This window comes from Cryptomeria japonica, chromosome 4 (genome assembly GCF_030272615.1).
Source record: "Cryptomeria japonica chromosome 4, Sugi_1.0, whole genome shotgun sequence".
Lineage (NCBI taxonomy): Eukaryota > Viridiplantae > Streptophyta > Pinopsida > Cupressales > Cupressaceae > Cryptomeria > Cryptomeria japonica.
Genome location: NC_081408.1, coordinates 589,659,992 through 589,684,047, shown reverse-complemented (window position 1 = coordinate 589,684,047; position 24,056 = coordinate 589,659,992). Strand labels below are relative to the sequence as shown.

General features: G+C 38.4%; 2 protein-coding genes across 3 annotated transcripts; both read right to left on the bottom strand.

The window, feature by feature from the left end:
* Positions 1-9,384: 9,384 nt before the first annotated feature.
* LOC131875493 (cysteine-rich receptor-like protein kinase 24) lies at positions 9,385-12,907 on the bottom strand. 2 transcript variants are annotated; one of them, XM_059219962.1, is made up of 5 exons: positions 11,467-12,904; positions 10,958-11,100; positions 10,666-10,876; positions 10,085-10,576; positions 9,385-9,991 (listed from the first exon to the last, which is right to left on the bottom strand). In XM_059219962.1, exons 1-4 carry the CDS (start codon positions 12,236-12,238, stop codon positions 10,545-10,547), a joined length of 1,158 nt encoding a protein of 385 aa, XP_059075945.1. In that variant the 5' UTR covers positions 12,239-12,904; the 3' UTR covers positions 9,385-9,991; positions 10,085-10,544. The 2 variants fall into 2 exon arrangements, with proteins under 2 accessions (XP_059075945.1, XP_059075946.1); XM_059219963.1 differs by having other exon boundaries at positions 10,085-11,339; positions 11,467-12,907.
* Positions 9,614-10,370, bottom strand: LOC131058553 (cysteine-rich receptor-like protein kinase 6). Its single transcript, XM_059219282.1, has 3 exons — positions 10,310-10,370; positions 10,085-10,218; positions 9,614-9,991 (listed from the first exon to the last, which is right to left on the bottom strand). The coding sequence occupies exons 1-3, from the start codon at positions 10,368-10,370 to the stop codon at positions 9,614-9,616; spliced, it is 573 nt and encodes a 190-aa protein (XP_059075265.1).
* Positions 12,908-24,056: the final 11,149 nt, after the last annotated feature.

The following is a 24,056-nucleotide window of genomic DNA, read 5'->3' as shown; positions in this document are numbered from 1 at the left end:
AAATCATATCTTGTTATCGACATAGCCATTGCATCTTGTTGAGGTGCAATTGCTAGTTTTTAGCGACTTTGGAGAACTTTCCGGTGTGAGACATTATATCTCCACTAGGTGTTCCTCACATATAATATCCTATCGGCTATATACTAGTAGTAAGAGGATCATTTCAATCATCCATTTTTTCTCAAACATTAACAAGGGTTGAAGAATCCACAAGAGGTCTCCAACTAGCATCAACTACCATCATCAACTTTTTTGTCTTCATATGGAGGCTATGTCATGAACATGTAATATAGTAATATCAAGATGAGGGAATTTGTCAGTGTCTTTCTAGCCAACAAACACAAAACCAAGAGCCTATGGAGAGGTAGAACAATTGCAAAAAAACCAAGATCATTCTTTTTGAGACCACACTTTGGTTCTTCTTGCAAGATGATGAGAGGCATGAGAGTATGCATCCTATTCACTATGAGTGAAGTGGCTACACTCTTGACAACACCCATGATGATCTCAACTAGAGGCAATATTAAGAGAAATTGACAATAATGCATGGGGAATTGCTCTAATGATCTAAGAGCACATATGTGCCATTGGATTGCACCTACATTTGCATAAGTAAATTAGAACAAATCTTAGGTTTAGAGAAAAACAAGAAGGTAGTATCAATTGAACATCTAACACGTAAAGTAGAATTCTTGTCCTTCCTTTTGCTAAAAATAATTTTCACCTTGAAGACATGTCACATATGGGTATATATTGAGGGGGCTATAGAAAAATCTCCCAATGAAACCATATATCATGAGAATAGCATAGGGTAAAATGGTTTGAAAACATCATGAATCCAAGTCCACATAACCTAAGATTTGGGAAAAAACCAAAAGAGGTTCTTGATATATTTTTGATGACTATAAAATGGGCATGAAGGATCCATAATCCCAATATGAAATAATATGGAGACCTTGAAATAGAATACATTAATAAAATGAGCAAGTTTTAACTCTAGAATGACTACCAAAGTATTTTGAAACGTACATTGTCAAGTGATTAAAGAGGATTGCTACAACCATCTCTACTCTAAAATAGGAACCATAAAAAATGAGGAGAAGGCCAATAATAGTTCTTATGAGGCTTGTAATTATGAAATGGCATGACAGGATACAATAAATCCATTCTTTCTATCAAGTCTTGAAACAACAACCCTTATCTCATAAGATATATCTTGTAGCATTGATTCATTAGCAATTGGGAAGATTTTGAGGTCCTAGTTGGACAATCAAAACTTGACTTTTACTTAAGGCCAAGAAAGAAAATTTACAGGCTTTCTAGAAAATATATATGAAAGGGTCTTGATTCGCTTCTTGAAAAATCTCAAAGCATGCACCCATGAAGTTTGGCTAGAGGATTATCTTGCCAATAGATATCAAGAGACCACACTATGTACTATTGATTAATAGGAAACTGTGTATAAAATAAGAGAGAAAGGGATAAAGAAAGGTATAGAGATGGGGTAAGAAGGGAAGGTGGGCTAAGAGGGAGAGAGGGTAGGAGAGACCTAAATAAATAGAGGTAGGGTGGGAGTGAGGGGGAGGTCTATAAAGTGAGAGAGGAGACATATAGTACAAAGTGAATGGTAAGAGAGAGAGGTAAAGAGGTATTTCTAGATCTTGGGGAGAGAGGACAGAGTGAGATATAGAGGTAGAAAGGAGACACAAGAAGAGTGATACAGAGAGATCTACAGGGCTAAAGGTTGGGAGAGATAAAGAGAGTGAGAGAACACTGATAGGAGAATACTTATTACTAAAATTTGATTGTCTAAAAATTTAAATGATCTTCTAAAACCTAAAATTTATATTATAACTCTTAGTTATCAAAAACCATTCTCAAATATCCTGCCAATATATACATGAAATATAACTTAAAGTATAGGGAAGAAAAAAGACATTAAAATATATTCTCGTAGAGAGAGAGAGAGAGAGAGGGAGAGAGAGAGAGAGAGAGAGAGAGATTTAATATAATGAAAAATATTTGGCGAGCGACAAATTTGGCACTTGATGTAGGAGCATCCCCAGTTCTTGGCAATCTTGCATCAACCAAAAATGTTTATTTTTTTTTTTTTTTTTGTTTTGCAGTTTCAACGTTTCTTTTTGAATTTTCTTGATTTTGCTCACCGGATCTTGCGGAGCTAATTTTTGTTGTAATCATGATTATCTTCCTTATTCCTAAACCGCAAGATGTTTGAATAATTTTCCGACAAGTTATCACTTTTGGATTTTGAGACAGTTTTCTGGCTTAGAACATCAGAACTGCTTCGAACTATTTGCTACTAGCGAATCTTGTGGATCCTTTCCTTAGCTTCCGAAGCCCCAGTACGTTGTTTCTAGCATTCCTGGGCATGTAGGCAAACTTCCCTCTGATCCACACTTCTTCCTTTGGATTTTTTGGAGGATTTTCATTGCTGGAGGCCGACCTAGTGGTTTTACATCTTTCATCATGTTCATTATTGTTTGATTCTTCTTGGGCCGACCGGATCCCTCTAGACCATATAAATCAATGTAATTTAGCTTGTAGTAGAAATTTTTTGGAACCCGAGAGATCTTGAGGTTAAGAGGTTTGGTATTGACCGAGGTTGTAATTGAGTATGTCTATATCAGGCCAGTGAGCCAAACCTTGTAACCCACATGTTGCCGGCATATTATAAACAATTTTCATGATATAATCAATCAATTCTACATTGCCTCCATCATCTTGTCTTGCTTTCATTGTGTTTTACTCTTGCTGCATGGTCTGGATAGATCTCATTGAGGTCCCTTCTAACTGTAACTGCACCACAAATGGAATGTACTTTCAAAAGTCCATTTTCATTTGGCTGGCACCAAAAATGGTGCTCGCCAAATGGAAACCTTAGGCTTGGAACACCATACCTATTTGGTGCATGCCAAATACGATGAGTGCCCTATTTGGCATGTGCAAAATGTATTTATTTGAGAAAAAAAAATTGACATCTTTTTGGTCTCTCATCTAGGTGCACACGTGTCCCTCTCTAAAATTAATGCTCAATCATTACTCAAATAGAAAATTAATAATTAAAACAATATTCTTACTTACTCAAATTATACATAAACTATATATGAAAATGAATGGATAAAATTAGCAGCACCATATGAAAAAGGAGGATGAAATTAAGGTGTGATTTTATATCTTAAAAATGTATATTAAAATGACTATTAACTAAATAGAATAAATTTATATTGTTATAATACTTCAAATTATGTATACTTGTAATAAATTCAAGTATATATAATTCATATAATAATATAATATGCAATAATAATAATATTACTTACATATATACATACATATATGTATGTGTGTATGTGTATAGTGATTTGAAATGTTGATGGAAAAAAATTATGCAATCAAATCCATAAATATTTTTAAAATTTTATTTAGATAAAATTGTTGGTGTAAATAATTATTCATCATGGATATTATTACACTTACTTAAGTTTACTTAGGATAATGCATTTCATAGTAGTTTGGATATGAGACACTTGGGTGTTTGTGTCACATTGGGATAGTGTGTGTAGGAGAAATTCCACCTCTTATGGTGTTGATCTTGTTATTACACTATCATATCCACTTATTGTGGAGTGATAATTCCACCTTCGGTGGGTGATCCACCTCATGTGGAATATTATATTATTTCTCCTACCTACCCACACCTATTTCCTACCTACCCTTGTTTCTTATTGAGCCACATGTCATATTTGTGTGCTCATACATATCCCTAGCCTTGCCTATATAAGCAGGCTCATCTACATTGTATGTAAGAACAATAATCCAGTTGATTGTTGATCATTTTCTATTGATGAGAATACAGTTTATTCTTGTCCCATATTATGTCTCTATCTTGTACATTTCATTGACCTCTTGATCTTGGCAAAATCCAACATGGTATCAGAGCTATTGGGGCTTCATTGATTCGTCTTGAAGAGGCATTATTGTGACGTCAAGAGGCAGATCTGAGGAGCAGCATCTTTTGGAGGCGTCCTAGACCAGATCCGACCTCGCCATTGCATCCGGAAGGCCATTTCCATTAATTTTGGTTATAAAGTTGGCCTATTTTGGTGAGGAAATTTTTTTTCCCCAATTTTGCTAATCGTACGGATTTTTCGAATATTCATATATTTTTCAAAAAAAAAAATTCTTTTTTCTGAAAATTGTTTAAAAAATCCAAAAAAATTGAAAAGTGAAAAAAAAAGCATAGAAAAAAAAAAAAAAAATTGAAAAAAAATAAAATTGAAAGATCAAAAAAAATTCTGAAAAGCAAAAAATCAAAAAAAAAAGATTTTTTGGGGGGTCCGCAGACCCCCCCCCCCCGTGCCGTACGTACCTGTTTGCAGGTCCGCAGGCGGTTGCACATACCTGTCCGCGTGTTGTACCTTCGGTACCCGAGCGATCGTCCCACGCCTCGTTCTGACCGCCGTCTGCAGACTCGCGCCGCTCCGAGCCCTGCCGACGCTACACCGCCGCCTCTCCGCGCCGAAGCCCGCACCCAGCGGTGTCCGCCTCCTCCCGGCCTGCACGTCGGCTCTTTCCGCGAGCGGCCCCCTCACCGCCGCTGCTTGGCTCCGCCTCGGGCACCTCCAACGCCGTCTGCGCCGCCCACCGCCTTCAGCACAGCCACGCAGGTTCCTCGGCCAGCTCATCCGACACGCAGAAAACCGTACTATGACACGCAGATTTTTGCACAGTCAGTATGCCACCAAATCCTCCGCACAGTGACACGTCAGCGTGCCACATCATCAATCCGTACGCCACATCAGCCTGCCACATCAGCTATTCCGTACAGTACGGACATACAGCCAACTTGCCACGTAATTCGTTCGTACAGTACGGACGCTCAGTCAGCCAGGCAGCGAAGTTTTGGCGACGGTCATACGGCCATCAAATTTAACACAGTGTTTTGCTGATGTCAGCAGGGTTTGAAATTTTTTTGACCCCCTCTCATTTGCATTTTTTATTTTGCAGTTCAACTTCAAATGGCCATAACTTGCTCATTTTTGCTCCTTTTTTGGTGCAATTTTTTTTGAAATGGGCTAGAATTTCATGCTCTCCGCAGTGGTGATAGAATTTTTTGATTTTGATACATGGATTTTTCAGAAAATGCAGTTTTTGGTGACTGTCCCTGAGTAATCCCAGTTTTTGCAACTTCAGAGGCTTCGTTTGGGGTCATCCGACCTCCTTTTCAGGTGCCGTTTTTTTTGAAAGTGCGTATTTTTTCATCTACTTTCACATGATACTATCAGATTGATGTCATTGTAAGTAGAAATTGTACTTTCAGATCTTGGCCATTTTTGGCTCTCTTGGTACTTGTATATTTGCTTGAATCTCAGTTAGATTCATTGCACTATTGATTGAAGTCTCTTGTATCTCATTTGAGAAGTTGTAAAATTTGCATCATAAGCCCACTTTGCCTTGTTTTGCAAGTGGCTCATTGTAATCGCACTAAGTATAAAGTGCCAAAATCATCACTTTGGGGGGGGTACTTTGATTGATTGAATTGGCGGGGTGTCTCTTGTGCTTTTGTGTTCTTGTGTTCTTTCCTTTTTTCTGCTATGGGTTCTTCTAAGTTTCCTCTCTTAACTCCACATAACTATGCTACTTGGAAAATTGATGCATGGAGTAAACTTATGGAAAAAGGACTCACTCATTACATTGATGGAACTATTGTTGCTCCAGCTGATCCTAAGGCTGATCCAGTTGGTCACTTAGATTGGCTCACTAAAAATATCATGGCAATTGGTACCTTAAGAAAGTATGTATCAAAGGATCTCATTTTTCATATTGAGAAATGCACTCTAATCAAGGATGCTTGGCAAAAGTTTCAAGACTTGTATGGTCAAGTTGATGAGATTAGGGGATATCAAATTGATAGTGATCTCACCATGTTAGATCCCAAGAACTTTGATACTATACAAGATTATGTCACTAAGGCAAATGAGTTGAGGGCACAACTCAAAGATTGTGGCATTGATAAGAAGGATACTCAATTGATATTCAACTTGATAGGGAAGCTTCCACAAGAATATGCAGCATTTGTTTCTAGTTTCCAAACTCATAGGATGACAATGGGTTCAAGCTACAAAATGCCTACATTTGATGCTTTCAATGAAATGTTGATGATGGAACAAACTAAGTTGATAAGCATGGGCATTCTTAAGGCTTCTTCTAAGTCTCAAGCATTAGTGGCAAATCAAGGGAACAAAGGAAATCAAGGAAAGGACAACTCAAACAAGAAGAAATGGCAATCAAAGCCTAAGGAAAAAGCACAATCTTCTCCAAAACAAGGAGATTCATCCTCTTCCAAGAAAGATAATTCACCAAAGAGAGAAAGACCTACTTGTGCTTATTGTAAAAAGATTGGTCATGAGGAACATCGTTGCCATACTAAGAAGATTGATGAGCTCACACATATCATCAAAAAGCATAACATTGATTTGCCTAAAGTCTACAAGAAGGATGATTCATCAACTTCCACTTCCTCACATTCAAAAGGAAAAGGGCAAGCATTCATGGCTTCTACAAGTGGAAAAACTCACTCTTTTGGAACAAGAAAAGGAAAAGCTCTATGTGCTACAACAAATCATACTTCAGAGAGATGGCTTCTAGATTCAGGGGCTTCTCATCATATGGCATCTTCACAGTCTATGTTCTCTACATTTGAGCCTTGCACCATGCCACAGATTTTGATGGGCAATCATACATACATGGATGTGATTGGGAAAGGATCTATTGACATTGGGGATAACTCCTTCAATGATGTGTTGTGTGTACCCCACTTGACAAACAATCTCCTTTCTATTTATCAAATCACACATGGCGCAACTAAGAGAGTTGTGGAGTTCACACCTGACTCAGTTTTTATTAGAGACATGGAGACTAGAGCTATCATTGCGACTGGGGTGGTTGATCATGCATCTCGGTTATACACCTTTTCAGATTTTGTTGATGATGATGATTTCACATTTGATGATTCTACACATGATGATCACACTTATTGTGATGATTCAGATTTTGAGGAGAACTTTGGACACTTGAACATGGGAATTCTGACATGTGAACCCGTTCTTGAGTCTTGTATTTCATCTTCTCATATTGATATCACATCACCTATTGCACCTGATGATGCAGATAGTGCGACAGTTTTGCCTTCATGTGATTCAGTGCAGCAGGATATACATTGTCTTCCAGCTTCAGATTCATGGGATGATTACATGACAGATATTGCAGGTTTGTTTGTGGAATCCTACATTGCAGATTTGGGAGACATCATTGATGACATTCATCTTCTCTTTGATGAAGATGATCCTTCTTCGATTGTTGCGAGGGCACACTCTGACCCTCTTGTTCATTCTCTACATGATCATTCTTTCGAGGTTGACATGATTGTGGATACTTATGTACAGCAGTTGGAGGAGGTCTCTTTATGCTTTGAGGAGACACATGAGTCTTTGGATATTGTTCTACATTCATCTTCACTAGATGTTGGAGTTCCTTTTTCAGCAGTGTGGCACAGTTTACCACCTTTGGAGGGGGTATCTTTCAGCATCGACATGGGGACACCTGAGCAGTTTTTAGAGATTCCTTTCATCATGAGTTTTCTTCATACATCTTCCCTTCATGATTGGGGAGACTTCATGGATACACCTTTGGTTTTGTTTCTTCCTAAGGGGAGGAATGTTGTTCGACGTTCATGGAGCAGTTTCTTCATACATCGAGCTTCTATCATTGGTGCAGATTCTTCATTGAGGGAGGATCACAGTTTGACTTCTCTTCTTCTCTCATATGGGGGGGACTTTTTCCTCACATGGGGTTTTGTTCCTCACATACTTCTTTGAGAGTTCTCTTGTATAGCTTTCATCTCTCTTTTTGGGGGAGGGTTTTTTCCCATTGGGTTTTTCTCTCTTTCCCCACTTTGTGAGAGATTTCATTGCATTGGTTGCATGCATTTGCATTTGTGCATGGGTACCTAACATGGCCTCGTAGCCGGGACCCATCTTGCATTGCTTAGTTGCATTGTAGACTTAAGTGCATTCCCCTAAGTTGCACTTAAGGGGGGGTGTTGGTGTAAATAATTATTCATCATGGATATTATTACACTTACTTAAGTTTACTTAGGATAATGCATTTCATAGTAGTTTGGATATGAGACACTTGGGTGTTTGTGTCACATTGGGATAGTGTGTGTAGGAGAAATTCCACCTCTTATGGTGTTGATCTTGTTATTACACTATCATATCCACTTATTGTGGAGTGATAATTCCACCTTCGGTGGGTGATCCACCTCATGTGGAATATTATATTATTTCTCCTACCTACCCACACCTATTTCCTACCTACCCTTGTTTCTTATTGAGCCACGTGTCATATTTGTGTGCTCATACATATCCCTAGCCTTGCCTATATAAGCAGGCTCATCTACATTGTATGTAAGAACAATAATCCAGTTGATTGTTGATCATTTTCTATTGATGAGAATACAGTTTATTCTTGTCCCATATTATGTCTCTATCTTGTACATTTCATTGACCTCTTGATCTTGGCAAAATCCAACAAAAATAATAAGTAAATTGTTGTGTTTAAGGGATATTTTGAAATCCATGTACTAAAGTGTAGCTAAAATACAAGTAGAAGTTTATTTAGATAAAATATTTTATGTGTTTGGTGGTTGTATTTAAGGACATTCATTCAATCATTCACATAAAATTCATGAAAGACAAGCTACGGCTTATGCAAAAATACCAATATATTTATAAGAGAATCAAAATCAAATTATGAAAACATTTACATCATGGCATCATCTTAGGGTATTGTTTGCTTGCTTCTTGTTCTCAATCATTCCACTTAAAGCCATAAAGCTAGTCTATTAAGCTTTTAAAGTAACATATTCTCTAAAAGTATTTGTGAAGACTACATGTCCTTGCAAGAAACAAACTTTAGAAACAAAGGTGAACAAATTATATCAAGCTTCTTAGAAATTTAGATCCACAAACATCAATTCATGTATGCACTAAAGATTAAGTCATATAATCAATTGTACACTCACAAAGATGAATAAAGAATAACAATCAATCAATTTATATAATAAACAATATTCATCTAGGTCACGGTAAAAATCTAAAATGTTTATGTCTTACTGTATTTGTCTATTCTTTATTGCCCTTCTCACTGAATTGCGAGTGATTCAACTTTTTTCTTCAACTACCCTCGTAACTTCAATTTTGTACTTTATTCAATATAAAACATAACCTTTCTACCATCACTTATCAAATTAAATTATATGAGCTGGCTTGCACTCTACTTCTCCAAACAATAGACAAAAGATTTATGATTCTATATGGAAAATATTAATTTCTATTAATAAACAGTACCACTTACGACAGGGTGACCTTTTTTGTTTTATTGAACAAAGCAAAATACAAATAATATAATGAGCAGAATTTGAAAGAGAAGGTCACAGAACAGCATTTCAACATTTTGCTCTCGCAGACTCTTAACGAGTCGGTATACTATAAGGCTAATAAAGAGGCATCTATTTGTAAACCCTACCTCCCTACCTAGGGTTCACTTGAGTGATGGAGGCATCATTTACTGACGCAACGCCTGATGCAGATGACGTCGTCGTCCCAGATGCCCCCGTTTCATAATCCTCCACCCTTACCCCTGATCCTGAGCTTAACTTCACTCCTGCTTTTGGGACATAGCTTTTGCTCAGGTTTATGAAAGCAGGTTTTTTGGGATTTGGTAGTGTGACCGAACTGCTGGATATCATCACAATAACATTCGACATAGCTGGACGAAGGGTCGCATCCGCTTGTACACAAAAAAGCCCAACCTGGATATATCTCAACGATTTCTCCTCTGGACATGTTTCTGCTACCGTTGGATCCACAAAATTCGAAGCATATTCTCTTTTGTATACTCTCCATGCCTGCAACACATACATTAATTCATCACACCTTGGGTGTTTGGCTTTGAAAAGCATTATGAAGATGGATGCGTAGTGAGAAGTCCAGTTGCTTACCCATTCTGACAGGCTTTCCATTTCGTTGGGAATATTTGCATCACTATTTTTCCTTTCGCTCAAGATCTCAAGCAGAAGCACTCCAAAACTGTAAACGTCAGCTTTAACTGACAGCTGACCTTGCATTGCGTACTCTGGAAACCCAGCAATATAGACAAAGTAATTTACAAAATAACAAAGAAACCCAGCAATTTATAGCCATCACTGATATAGATCTATAATTACTCAGCACAATATCATCATTGCGAGGATCCTTACTATGTGCCTGCAGCTTTTGTATCGACATGCGTTTCATCTCCAGCAAATAATCTAGCTAGGCCAAAGTCAGCTATCTTGGCATTGAGTTTCTCATCAAGTAAAATGTTGTTTGCTTTGATATCTCTGTGAATAATTTTCAACTGTGAATCCCGTGAAGATAGAGAAGGCCACGGGCGATTCCAATTATAATGTTATAACGCTTTTACCAACTTAACTCTCTGCGCTTTTCCGGATCTGTAATCCCATTTTTTTTTACTTTTGTTGTTATATCTTATTTTCTGTAAAGCAAACATCTCTACAACAGCGCTTGCTTTATAACTTACCAAATAGAAAAGTGTCCAAGCTCTTATTGGGAAAGTATTCATAAACAAGCAACGTTTCATCTTCCTCAGCACAACATCCCAATAGCTTCACAAGATTTCGGTGCTGAACATTGGCCAGCAACTTCACTTCGTTCATAAATTCTTTCCTGCCTTGCGTAGATCTTGCAGACAGTTTTTTCACAGTTATTTCCTTTCCGTCTCTAGTTGTTCCCTGAAACATCACAACAGAATTAGTGCTGCATATGCTTCTTTAAACGGACTCTTTCTGTTAAGGAACGGAATACAAGCCCACCTTGTAGACGGCACCAAAACCTCCCACTCCAAGCTTCTTATTCTCATCAAAATTTTGTGTGGATTCTGCAAGTTCTTCTAAACTGAACACAAAATGTTTCTCCTGTATAATTAATCTGGCTTCAGGGGAATACCCCCGCCTCTCTGTAAACAAGTGGGTAGGCGTAGAGGATTAAATGTTGGATTTTAATCAGAAAAAGAGAAATTTAAATAACAAAGAAAAAGATTTGAAGGAGCGCCTTCGTTCTGGGTAACTAGAGTTATTTGCCTCACAGAAATGGCAGATGCCATTCTTTTTCTCATTGCAATCAGGCAAATAACGAACACCAGAATCAGAACCCCCACAAGCCCCAGAATTATGGGTAATGTTTTTGGGGACTTTTCTGCAGGGTAGATCTTCATGGTTATTCATTACTCAGGATCATTTACACTATCTACCCAATAAAAATCTATCGAACACATTCAAGCGTACTATTTGAAATATTTTGAAAATTTGATTAAATATGTTACCAGAACTATGGGCCTCTGTTGGCTTAGTCGATCCCTCGGGTGACATCGACTCTGCTGAGCCAAAAAAAGGGTATGTCTCATGTCTTATTTTGCAGTTTGTGCCCAGAAGCCGAGCTCCTTTCTTCCTTAAGCAACATTTTTCTCCCTCTTGCCTTGCAGAGATCAAGCACTTTTTGCAATTTTCTACGAGTACAACTCTCCAACACTGGACTAAACCGTATACTTTTCCGGAAGTGGTGTAATTCGCTGATCCTACAGCGAAACCCTTATTTGCAGACTCGTAAGCTTTCTCAGACAGATTCTTCAGAAGATTAGTTACTGTAGCCTCGTAATCCTCTAAATTGCTAGGGACGTAATTATCATTGGGAAGGGAAAATGCACCGATACTTGCTTCCGAAAAGAAATCGTAGTTATCATAGCGCAGGAAACAGTCATCCATCCATGCCTCCCCACCTATGTCATTGCTGCAGTTTTCACTAACAGTTCTATATGCATTCTTCGAACACTCAGAACAGTTTTCCACTGATATATTCCCCACACACTGCAAAAGCCCATAGACGTTATCGGGATAATCACCATGTGAAGAGGTACTAAACTCTGGAATATCAGACGTGTTGCGATACAGATCATTGATAACTTGGTTCAGGTTTCTAGAATATGTACCGCCATAAGAATAAGTTGTTTCATTGTTGCAGCTAGACCATCGGCACTCACATATGAACCAACAAGAACTCAATAGAAAGATCAAAATAAGAATGGAATCACGCCTCATCTTCTTCCTATCTGGAATTACTCCTACAATTACATTGAAATTTGATCTGCGAGGCCTCAACACAGCAAGATCATAATTTTATTTTTATTTTTTAAATTATGTCTTAGGGTCGATTTGCGAAGGCGCCTGTGGTTTTCGTTCACTTGACAAGAAGCCCGGGGTCAGTAAACGCCTGAGGCTAAGGGAAAGTGGCAGCTGTAGGTAAGTATAGATTTCCATGGTTGAAATTACTCAAATAACAAAGGCGCTTCAATGATAGAAACCGTACACCATTTTCTGCGTATCTTCTACTGGACTTTTTATACCCGAGGAGACTTCGTCACAAGAAAACTATGCATGACGTTTGAAATAATGCTAGTGAGATATACCACTCCCACGCGCAAAACATCGCTTATCACATGACACAATTTGCCCAACTTTAATGAGACATAGCACTCCTGGTAAGGGATCAACTGTTACTCTTACATTGAATTTTTTAACGTTGTTCAAGTTCAAACCTTTTTCATAGAGGGAAGGCCCGGGAAGGAAGCTGGGGTGAGGGATGGAAGGAATTAACAAGCTATCTTCCAGCCGCCCGGTCCGTGTTCTAACCCCGAATGGCTGGGACTAGGGAAGCAACTCTGAAGAGAAGAGAGGTTTCGGAACAGCTTCCAACGCATTCCATTCCCCCGGTTGCTAACAGAAAGGATATACCACTTCCACACGCAAACGTTGCTTATCACATGACAAGATTTGCCCAACGCAACTATCTATAGTGGTCAAAGTGGCCCGCAAGATTGAAATTCTAGAGGGGATTAGATAGATTGTGGACGTATATGAAGGCTCAAATAACTGGTGTACGGGACGATGCATGCGTGTTTGGTTTTATTTTTGAAATTTACTATTGTAATTTTTAATATTAATAATATATAAAAATTTAATATTAATTATTTATTTTTTATTTTATCAATCTATATTTCATTTTATTTAAGAGTGTTAATAGCTTGTATTCTTATGGTTACATAGGCTCCAACACCTCCCTCGACATTTTCAATAGTTCAAACGGTAGTACTTTCATGCTTTGACCACATCACATGACATGATTTGTTGCTCGTGTTGAGCATATAGTTGGCCTTGATGATGCCACATACATAACTAGTGGTCATGTCTTGGAATATGTCCTTGGTCTTGTGTATCATTGTCTTGATCACTTTTAAATTTGTCATCATTCATGGAAGTATGGCCACTTCCTTGTCATTAAGGTTGTGGAAGGGTGGAGATAAGAGGTTTTTTTTTTTCGTTATTAATGCAAGCCAGACGTTGAGTATGATTCAATTAGATATTATATATTTGTAAAATTATCTTTATTAATTACAAAATAAATATAACATTATTGTTATTTATTATTTTGTTTAATTATGTATATATTATTTAAACAACTAATTGTAGATTATAGTAAAAAACGTGTGATTTAATTATAATTATTATTGGACACAATATGCCACTGAGAGAGGGGGTGAATCAGTGGTATCCAAACTTTGCCCTTCTAATCCCAAGTGAGAATACCAGTTAGCAAAACAAACACTAAGCAATCTTACCGGTAAGCTAAAACAAAGCAACACAATGCAATCACACAAAAGGGGCACACCACATAACACCAGTATGTACGAGAAAAACCCAAGATCGGAAAAACCTCAGTGAGCAATGTTGTTGGAGTCTACTACTCCAATCCAACCTCACAGTAAAATTTGTTACAAAGTTTAGGGCACCAACCCAAAGAGATACAACCCCTGATTTAGGGCACCAACCCAAGGAGCACCAACCCCTGATTTAGGGCACCAACCCTTGCACTGAGCTACAATTCAGTGATCACAATGATAACATCAAATACAAAAGTAATTATACTATTACAAGTGAATCTTGTAACCATTGCATATACTTCACTCTTCTAGTGAGGCACCTTCTCTGCTACACCGATCACCTCTCTCTGTTGCTGCTTTACCGGTTGTCTTGCTCTGCATCTACTTCATCGGATCTCTCCTTCACTATTTTGCACTTCAGCAGTTTAACCTTCACTCACTCAGTCACTGTTATCTTCTGCTATTTTCACTCAGACTGATCTAACTCTCTCATGCAACATCACTCCCTCATCCACTGGCACTACTCTCTCCTTTAGTAGCCTTTAACAATATCTTTGGTTTGCATATTTATAGCCTGGTCTTCCCACCAAGAGCCAATTCAAATTGCAAGCGGTTACGGTTTCCTCATCAACCTTGAGGCAAATCCAATCCAATCTGATCTTATCCGATCTGATCTCCTAGACAGCTATCTCCACATTATCATCATTAACATGCCTTCAAAAACACGTTTGCTATATTTAGCAAACATGGACAGTCAGTCGATGAGACACAAGATCAATCACCATTAATGGATCTACAAATTTCATCACTAACCTTATTCTGCACTTGGACACTCTACACTGATCGATGCATCTCATCAATTACTTTTGCTCGACCTTCCTCGAGCCGCACATCTCTGCAACGCCTCTGCAACACGCCCCATGATTTATGGGGTCTACCATTAATATCGACCAATTCTGTAACAACATCGTCGATGTACATTCCATCTATCGCTACATGTGTGTCTGCCACCTTGACTCCATGTGGCACCTTTGTCGATCATATCCACCTCAGCACACTGCTTATATTGGTTCAGACTTAGTCATCAACCACACACATAACTGGTACACACATACCGGTTCACTAACCCTACCAACACAGATCACCTTACCGGTTATCCTTCCTGCCAATGTCTTCTGCGTCCTATCGGTATATCATGTTTGCCTGATCATCAAACATGCCAGACCAGAGTAGCTATCAAGAGAAACTCATCATGTGTACCTTCATCAATGAAGGCCTTTCACTTCTGCTCATTCTGTTCACTTGGCTATATGTCGGTATTCTCCTTGTTTACCGATTTGCATGTCTCTGCCTTCATACCAGTAGTGTGCATGATATCTTCATGCCAACTATCACCATTTGTTATGCATCTATGGGAGCTCCACTTTCCATCTGCATACCGGTAACTCCATGTGTGCAACTGCAAACCTCATCTTCTCTTGACTGGGTCTCTTCTCTACCAGTTTGCCAAGATGGCAAACTCATAAATTCAACTCTCCTTCCCTGTTTCGGTAGCACACCTTGTCCTCACATGTTGATCTGGTGTGTATCTCTGATCTTATGCTCTGGGACTTCATCATCTTCCACTTTCTCATCTGGTCTCTGCATTCACTCACCTGCCTGTCTCGGGGAATCATTTTTCCGGTACGAGTGTGACTTCATCGAGGGGAGGATACATCTTCAACTTGAGATATGTCCCGATATCTTTCGATATGTCAGCTTGCTCACAGAAGCATCATACTTTGTCAACCTATCACTTAACCTATGATAGCTTCTTCATCCGGTGGGAGTTCTACTAGTTAACATCATACTAACAATCCAGTGGCCTGCACAAATCACCTCTGGTGTTGATGTGATTCAAATAACATGCTGCCTCTTCATCACAATTAGCCTCCCAATATGCCTTATCTTTCATGCTGGTTGTATGCATCACTATGTCAACAACCTTTTACTCACTGGTCTCTTAACTGCACCACTAGCATACCGGTACATACCGATTCATCCTTCTGCATACGGATGGTCACCAATGACAACACATCAACTCTTCTCCTATACCGGTTATCCTGTTGTACCGGTTGACATCAATGATAGCAGTACCAACAATCTATCATGCCAGTTGCATTTTCTTATACCAGTTGACATCAATGACAACACAATACCAACAATATCCCCCTTTGGCATTGATGTTAACAGATGTAGTATTCGATATACTATAGTATCTTTCTCCCCCTTTGACAACAATGGCAAAGGTTCACACTCCAGGCTCTTTCTCTCCTCCTTTTCAGATTATGCTATATCTCCCTCTTTGAGCAGCATATAGGGAACCTTGGTCTGACACAAATCATACTGCTTTTAGCCTTATCTCTCCCTCTTTGACCTTCATTTGCTTTATCATCTCAAGTAGCACTACAAGAGATGGAGGTCTCTCATACTGACTGACACACATTGAGTGTACTTAGTCTTATACCAATTGTTGATGCTAATGTTGGTAGGAATTAAATGTGATTGTACTATTAAAATCACATATCTCTTCTGTACAGGTAGATCTACCAAATTCTTCTTCCTTTCACCCGGTGACAAACACATCTTCTTCCTATTCTTTTCTTCATTGGGACAATAGATGGTGACTTTGATAGATAGACAAATTGAATACAAACATACAAAAGTCACAAACACACCTTTGTTGTCAAACATCTGTTGGATCTGCTACTGAGTTCAACATGTCTGATACTAATAAAAAAATATGGCCCTGAACTCCCCCTGAAACACAGACCTGTGATCTTCATCTATTCAGTCAGGTCCTAAACCGGGACTCACATATATACCTGTGATATCCACCATCATAACCAGAATGCCAACTGTAGGTCACATATCCAACCAGTTGACCCATTAAGATGTATGCACATAAGGTTAGCTACTAGAACAACACATGTCATTCAGGACCTTTCTAGTATCACCTGAGACATTACCTCATCCATCCAGGCTACCAGAGTTACTGCAATGATCCCTCAACTCATTGGCTTCCATAACCTACAACACTGATCAACATCTGTGTCGATAACATGCTGCACATACCAGTGTCATATACTGGTCTCTTATCTCTATTGGGACACTTTCCTCTTAACTGAGCTATCTCCCAGTTCCAATTACCTCTGGTACCATTCATTTCACTTGTAGTAGTAAACCAACTTCCATGTGTAGTCAAGGCAGTAATACACACACACTGCCATCTCATTTTCTTCCTCTTACCGACAACAACTTGTCCATCTCCTTTGTCCCTTTCAACCAAGGGTTGAATGATCTTGTCAATATGTAACTCCCCCTGAGTCCTGCATCTCCTTTAAGCCTTAGGAGATATCACCTATGCATTGAATGCACAATGTCGGTCCATGGTTCTATTCTCTTGCTTCTTCCTCCATGCCTGCTTGATCTCACTTTTCTTCCCCTTTTCAGTCTGGGGAACAGGTCTTACTTTCTTCTTCTACTGATCTGTCCTCACTCTACCAGATTCTGCAGCATAACCGGAAGTAGTGTTGTAGTAGCACACAACATCCATGCCAATCTTATAATTGGGGAACCATCCAACATACCGGTTTTCTCTTCCTTTTCTGATCATGCCATTGTGGCTGGTTACCTGTTTCCTTGGATTCCTTGATTGTGTAGGAATATTTCTCCTCTTGTTCCAAGTAGGTCTATGTTGCTCATATCCCCTGTAACTGCTCTCACACTGAGCATGGTTGTTCCACCAGTTGCCATAGGAATGTATATTCTTCTTCTTACATTCATAACTTTTATAGCATAATCCATTGCAATTATAACACATAATATTTTCATTATTAGGAACAACAAATGGATTCTTCCTAGCATAACTGGGAGACGGGATATGCATGCTTATACCCCTAGATGCATTATGCTCATATGCATGATTTTTATGAGGTCTTAGATTTTTTCTTCTAGATCCCTTTCTACATTCTTCTACTTCTATGGTCTAATCCATTGCAGTTATAACCCACAATATTTCCATTATTAGGAACAACAAATGGATTCTTCCTAGCATGACCGGGAGATGGGATATGCATGCTTCTACCCCTAGATGCATTATGCTCATATGCATGATTTTTATGAGATCTTAGATTGTTTCTTCTATATCCCTTTCTACATTCTTCTTCTCTATGGCCATAGCCATTACATGTAAAGCAATAATCGGAGAAAGGAGGCTTATTACTTACAAATTTATTCTGACAAACATGAGGTGATCTTATCAGTTTGGCATCTCCATCTTTGCTTCTCCGAGAATGGATCCTAGGTTGTCCATTCTCTACAAGTCTTCCATTAGATCCCTTCTTCTTCCATGCTTGTCTTGATTTGTGGACATCAACAACTCCTTGTCTTCTTCCAGTAGGAGGTCTTCTAGGTTGTCTTCTCATGTTCTTGCTTTTGGTGAAGCTATCTTCTCCTAGCTTCCCTTTTCCTTTTACATCTGCATTGTTTCTCCATGTAGCACCTTTCTTCAACCTCAACATTATGTCCTCACCAGTTTTAGTCAGATCAACATTTTTTCTCGGAGCATATCTGACTGTAAAGGTTTGTCCCTTGACATTCCCATCTAAGGAGACAAACTCAATATCCTTTTAGGGGATCTTCTTGCTTTTGGAGCATTCACCAACAACATATCCTAATCCTTCGGTATCCTTGGAATGTTTTTGTTGATTCAACATTTTGTCCAAGGCATCAATGCTGCCATCATACCAGTTTCTTACCTTGAGTTCATTTTTGAACTTCTCAAGGTCTTTCCTCAGATTCTCCATTTCCTCTTTCAGCTTCTAACACTCTTTGTCCTTTGTTTCCACTTCTAGCTAGAGATCCTCACATCTTCTCTCCTTAGCATCAAAGATTGATTTCAGCTCACCTATCAATCCTTTTGCCTCTTCCAGTTGAGATGTCAATATGTAGATATTGTCATTTGATTCTTCAAGGCATATTCTCAACTGGTTACATTCTTCATGAACTGAATCCTTGACCTTTTAAATTCCTTTCTAACATTTTGTAGCTCTTCTAGCGCACTTACCAGTTCACTTTCAAGATCTACTTCGGCTTCATATTCATCATCACTCCCAAACACATCTTGTCGGTGAGATATGTCTGCCTTGTCATACTCTGATGTGTGCACATCACTTTCTGTTTCTTGTGCCATGAAGAGATGAGTTTCCTTTTCATCAAAATAGCACTAGTTGACCGATCTTCTATCAACACTTCCACATGTGTCTACTTTGTTATCCTTCATGCTTCCTCAATCTGATTCAGTAGTGCATGACTCATTTCCATAAAGCTTCTTCAGTCTATCCCATAAACTCTTTGTTGATCTGCACTTATCCACCTATGAGGAAACATCACCGGTTAATCCGCTAAATATAGCCTTCATGGCTTCTTCATTGCAATTGCTTCTTCTTTCTACTTCAAGACTAGTGGGAGGACTGCCATGCCTACGGAGACCATTTAAGACCGGCATCCAGATATCATAACCTAAGGCATACAAATAGACTTCCATTCTACAACTCCAAATGGAATAGTTTGAGCCATAAAAAATTGGAGTAGGGATTGATACTAAACAAACCATTGTGTCCTTAAGCCAGAATCTACCCAAGTTGGAGAAATCTCGTCTAACTGAGAACCTAGGCTCTAATACCAATTGTTGGACACAATATACCACTGAGAGGGGGGTGAATCAGTGGTATCCAAACTTTTCCCTTCTAATTCCAAGTGAGAATACCGGTTAGCAAAACAAACACTAAGAAATCTTACTGGTAAGCTAAAACAAAGAAACACAATGCAATCACACAAAAGGGGCACACCACATAACACCAATATGTACGAGGAAAACCCAAGATGGGAAAAAACTCGGTGAGAAATGTTGCGGGATTCTATTGCTCCAATCCAGCCTCACAATGAAATCTGTTACAAAGTTTAGGGCACCAACCCAAGGAGCTACAACCCCTAATTTAGGGCACCAACCCAAGGAGCACCAATCCCTGCACCGAGCTACAACTCAATGATAAAAATGATAGCATCAAATACAAAAGTAATTATAATGTTACTGTGACTCTTGTAACCATTGCATATACTTCACTCTATCGGTGAGACACCTTCTCTGCTACACCGATTCACCTCTCTATGTTGCTTCTTTACCAGTTCAACACTCTACCGGTTACCTTGCTCTGCATCTGCTTCGTCGGATCTCTCCTTCACTATTCTACACTTCAGCGGTTTAACCTTAACTCACTTAGTCATTGTTATCTTCTACTATTTTCACTCGGACCGATCTAACTCTCTCATGCAGCAGCACTCCCTCATCCATCGACACTACTCTCTCCTTCAGCAACCTTTAACAATATCTTTGGTTTGCATATTTATAGCTTGGTCTCCCACCAAGAGCCAATTCAAATTGCAAGCGGTTAGGGTTTCCTCATCAACCTTGAGACAAATCAAATCCAATCTGATCTTATCCGATCTGATCTCCCAGATAGCTATCTCCACATTATTGTCATTAATGTGCCTTTAAAAACGCGTTTGCTATATTTAGCAACATGGACAATCAGTTGACGAGACACAAGATCAATCACCATTAATGGATCTACAGATTTCATCACCAACCTTATTCTGCACCTGGACACTCTACATTGATTGATGTATCTCATCGATTACTTTTGCTCGACCTTCCTCGAGCCGCACATCTCTACAATGCATCTGCAACACACCCCATAATTTATGGGGTCTAACATTTATTATCGACCAATTCTGTAACAACATCATCGACATACATTCCATCTAGCACTGCATGTATGTCTGCCACCTTGACTCCATGTGACACCTTTGTCAATATTCACCTCAGCACACTACTTATGTCAGTTCAAACTTAGTCACCGACCAGACACATAATCGGTACACACATACTGGTTCACTGACTCTACCGATACAAATCACCTTGCCGATTATCCTTCCTACGAATGTCTTCTAGGTCCTATCGGTATATCATATTTGCCTGATCATCAAACATGCTGGACCACAGTAGCTATTAAGAGCAACTCATCATGTGTACCTTCATTAATGAAGGCCTTTCACTTCTGCTCATTCTGTTCACTTGTCTATATGTCGGTATTCTCCTTGTTTACCAATTTGCATGTCTCTACCTTCATACTGGTAGTGTGCGTGATATCTTCATGCCAACTATCACCATCTGTTATGCATCTATGGGAGCACCACTTTCCATCTGCATACCGATAACTCCATGTGTGCAACTGCAGACCTCATCTTCTCCTGACTGGGTCTCTTCTCCACCAGTTTTCCAAGATGGCAAACTCATCAATTTAACTCTCCTTCTCTGTCCCGGTAGCACACCTTGTCCTCACATGTTGATCCGGTGTGTATCTCTGATCTTATGCTCTAGGACTTCATCATCTTCCACTTGCTCATCCAGTCTTTGCATTCAGTCACCTGCCTGTCTCGGGGAATCATCCTGTCGGTATGAGTGTGACTTCATCGAGGGGAGGATACATCTTCAACTTGAGATATGTCTTGGTATCTTTCCATATGTCAGCTTGCTCACAAAAGCATCATACTCTATCAACCTATCACTTAACCTATGATAGCTTCTTCATTGGGTGGGAGTTCTACTAGTTAACATCATACTAGCAATCCAGTGGCCTGCACAAATCACCTTCGGTGTTGATGTGTTTCAAATAACATTCTGCCTCTTGATTGCAAATAGCCTCCCAATATGCCTTATCTTTCATGACGGTTGTATGCATCACTATGTCAACAAACTTTTAGTCATTAGTCTCTTAACTGCACCACTAGCATTCCGGTACATATCGATTCATCCTTCTGCATATTGATGGTCACCAATGACAACACATAAAATCTTCTCCTATACCGGTTATCCTGCTATACCGGTTGACATCAATGATATAAGTACCAACAATCTATCATACCGTTTGCATTCTCTTATACCGGTTGACATCAATGACAACACAATGCCAACAATTATAAATTATAATATATGTGATGGAGAATATTTAAATTATAATTATAACTAAATCAAATCTTTTTTTACTATAATGTACAATTAATTGTTTAAATAAATATATACATTATTAAACAAAACAATTAATAATAATAATATATTTACTTTATATTTAATAAATATAATGTTAATATTTTCCAATTAATTATAATTTAATAATTTTAAAAACATAAAATTAAACTAAACTAGGTTAGTTAACCAACAATATTGGCTATGGCATAATATTTAGATTGTCAAAATTATTATTATAATCATTTTACCTTTAAGAATAATATTAAACTTATTTTAGTGACATTAGTTATGAGGAATTAATAAATTAAAAATAAAAATGATAAATATATTTAATATTTATAAGTTACAAATTTAAATTAATTTATAAAATTTAAATATTAAACATATGTGGTGGATAATTTATTTAAATTAGATCTTTTCAAAGTTTATAATTTTTTTTTCTAGATTAGATCATGTATAGTTTTTTGTTAGGAGATCAAGCATAATATATAGGTATAGATAAAGAGGTCTAAGAACATTGGCATGAGAACCAAAGAGTTAGGGGTTAGAGGAATAGATATAAAAGAAAGTAAATGACAAAAGAAATAAAGTAGAAAAGGGAGGGTAAAGAAAATCTAAGTATGAACAACAATTTAATAATATACACGTCTCCTCCGATGATAAAATTATGTGCTTCTTCTTGTTGGAGTAATAGAGTCAGTTTGTCTCATAAGGAGAAACAAGGAGGAATCTACCCACCCCACGATCTATGCAGTATTTTCTAAGCTTCACCATAGAAAACAACTTATTGGATGTGATTCCCAATAATGGTCTCTTCACTTGGACTAACAGGAGACCAAGCTTCCTTTAGATTGTAGAGAGACTCAACAGGTTTTTCATTCCCTTGGAATGGCACCTTAATCAGGTTAGTTATTATTTAGACATTCTTCTTATTTCAGAATCAGACCACTTCCCAGTTCAAATTGTCCTTGAATGGCAAAAATAGAACCCTATGCCGTGTTTTGGTTCTTCTTTCAAGTTTGAACGCATGTGGTTTAGACATCCCCACTTTTAGGCTTTATTAAGACAATGGTGGGTGTCTGCCCCTGCATGTAGTGGAACAAAGATGTTCCAATTTTTTAAGAAACTTCAGTTTATTAAGGTTCAGGCTAAGGAATGGAATAGAAAGATCTTTAAGAATGTTTTTGCTTAAAAAAAATCATTGCACAACAACTGGAAGAAGTTAACCAAAACATAATTTCCAAGGGACTAGATCAACTCCTACATTCTACACAGAAGGGTTTTCAAAGTGAGTGGGAAGAAGCTTGTAAGAGAGAAGAAGAATATTGGAGATAGAAATCAAGAGAGCTCTGGCTGAAGCGGGGAGATAAGAACACAAAATTATTTCATGCATCCACAAAACAAAGAAAAGCATCTAATGTTATATTCTCAATCAAGCATGCAGACACAGGGGTATTGATTAAAAATTTAGCAGACATTCAAGATGAAGGAGTAAAGTTTTTCAAGAATCTTTTAGCCCCCCCACCTTCTAATTTAGATCATTTTTGGAAGGATAATGCTGAGCTTCTACTGCGATCTATCCCTCTGCTCTTCAACAGGGATAACAGAGTCCTACTGGCCCCTTTCACTCTGGAGGAAGTTCACAAAGTGTTATTCTCCCTTTCCCCAGATAAAGCCCCAGGGCCGGATGGGTTCACCACCCTCTTTTTCCAAAAGTGTTGGGATGTGATTGGTTTTGACCTCTTAGCGGTAATGGAAGAATCTAGGAAAAGGGGAGCAATGCTAAAAAGTTTGAATGCAACAAATATTGTTCTCATCCCAAAAACACCTTCTCCATCAACATTCGCAGAATTCAGACCTATTTCTCTTTGTAACACAATCTACAAGATTATAACTAAGGCCATTTACCTTAGAATGCATTATCTCATACGCAAGATCATCTTGCAAGAACAAGGGGGTTTTGTCCCAGGTAGAGAGACTATGGAAGGAGCCCTAGTAGCTCATGAGGTTTTACACTCTATCCATGAAAACCACCAAGCAAATTTTGTTGTCAAACTTGATATGATGA

Excerpts from the sequence above, each read along its gene's own strand:
- LOC131058553 (XM_059219282.1), bottom strand. The coding sequence starts at position 10,370 with ATGTCGATACAAAAGCTGCAGGCACATAGTAAGGATCCTCGCAATGAT. Across the intron at positions 10,219-10,309 it reads CAATGATGATATTGTGCTGA|AGTACGCAATGCAAGGTCAG; the intron begins GTAATTATAGAT and ends CTGGGTTTCCAG. Across the intron at positions 9,992-10,084 it reads TGGAAAGCCTGTCAGAATGG|GCATGGAGAGTATACAAAAG; the intron begins GTAAGCAACTGG and ends TATGTGTTGCAG.
- LOC131875493 (XM_059219962.1), bottom strand. The coding sequence starts at position 12,238 with ATGAGGCGTGATTCCATTCTTATTTTGATCTTTCTATTGAGTTCTTGT. Across the intron at positions 10,877-10,957 it reads GTTTTGGTGCCGTCTACAAG|GGAACAACTAGAGACGGAAA; the intron begins GTGGGCTTGTAT and ends GTGATGTTTCAG. Across the intron at positions 10,577-10,665 it reads CTTGGACACTTTTCTATTTG|ATCCGGAAAAGCGCAGAGAG; the intron begins GTAAGTTATAAA and ends ATGGGATTACAG.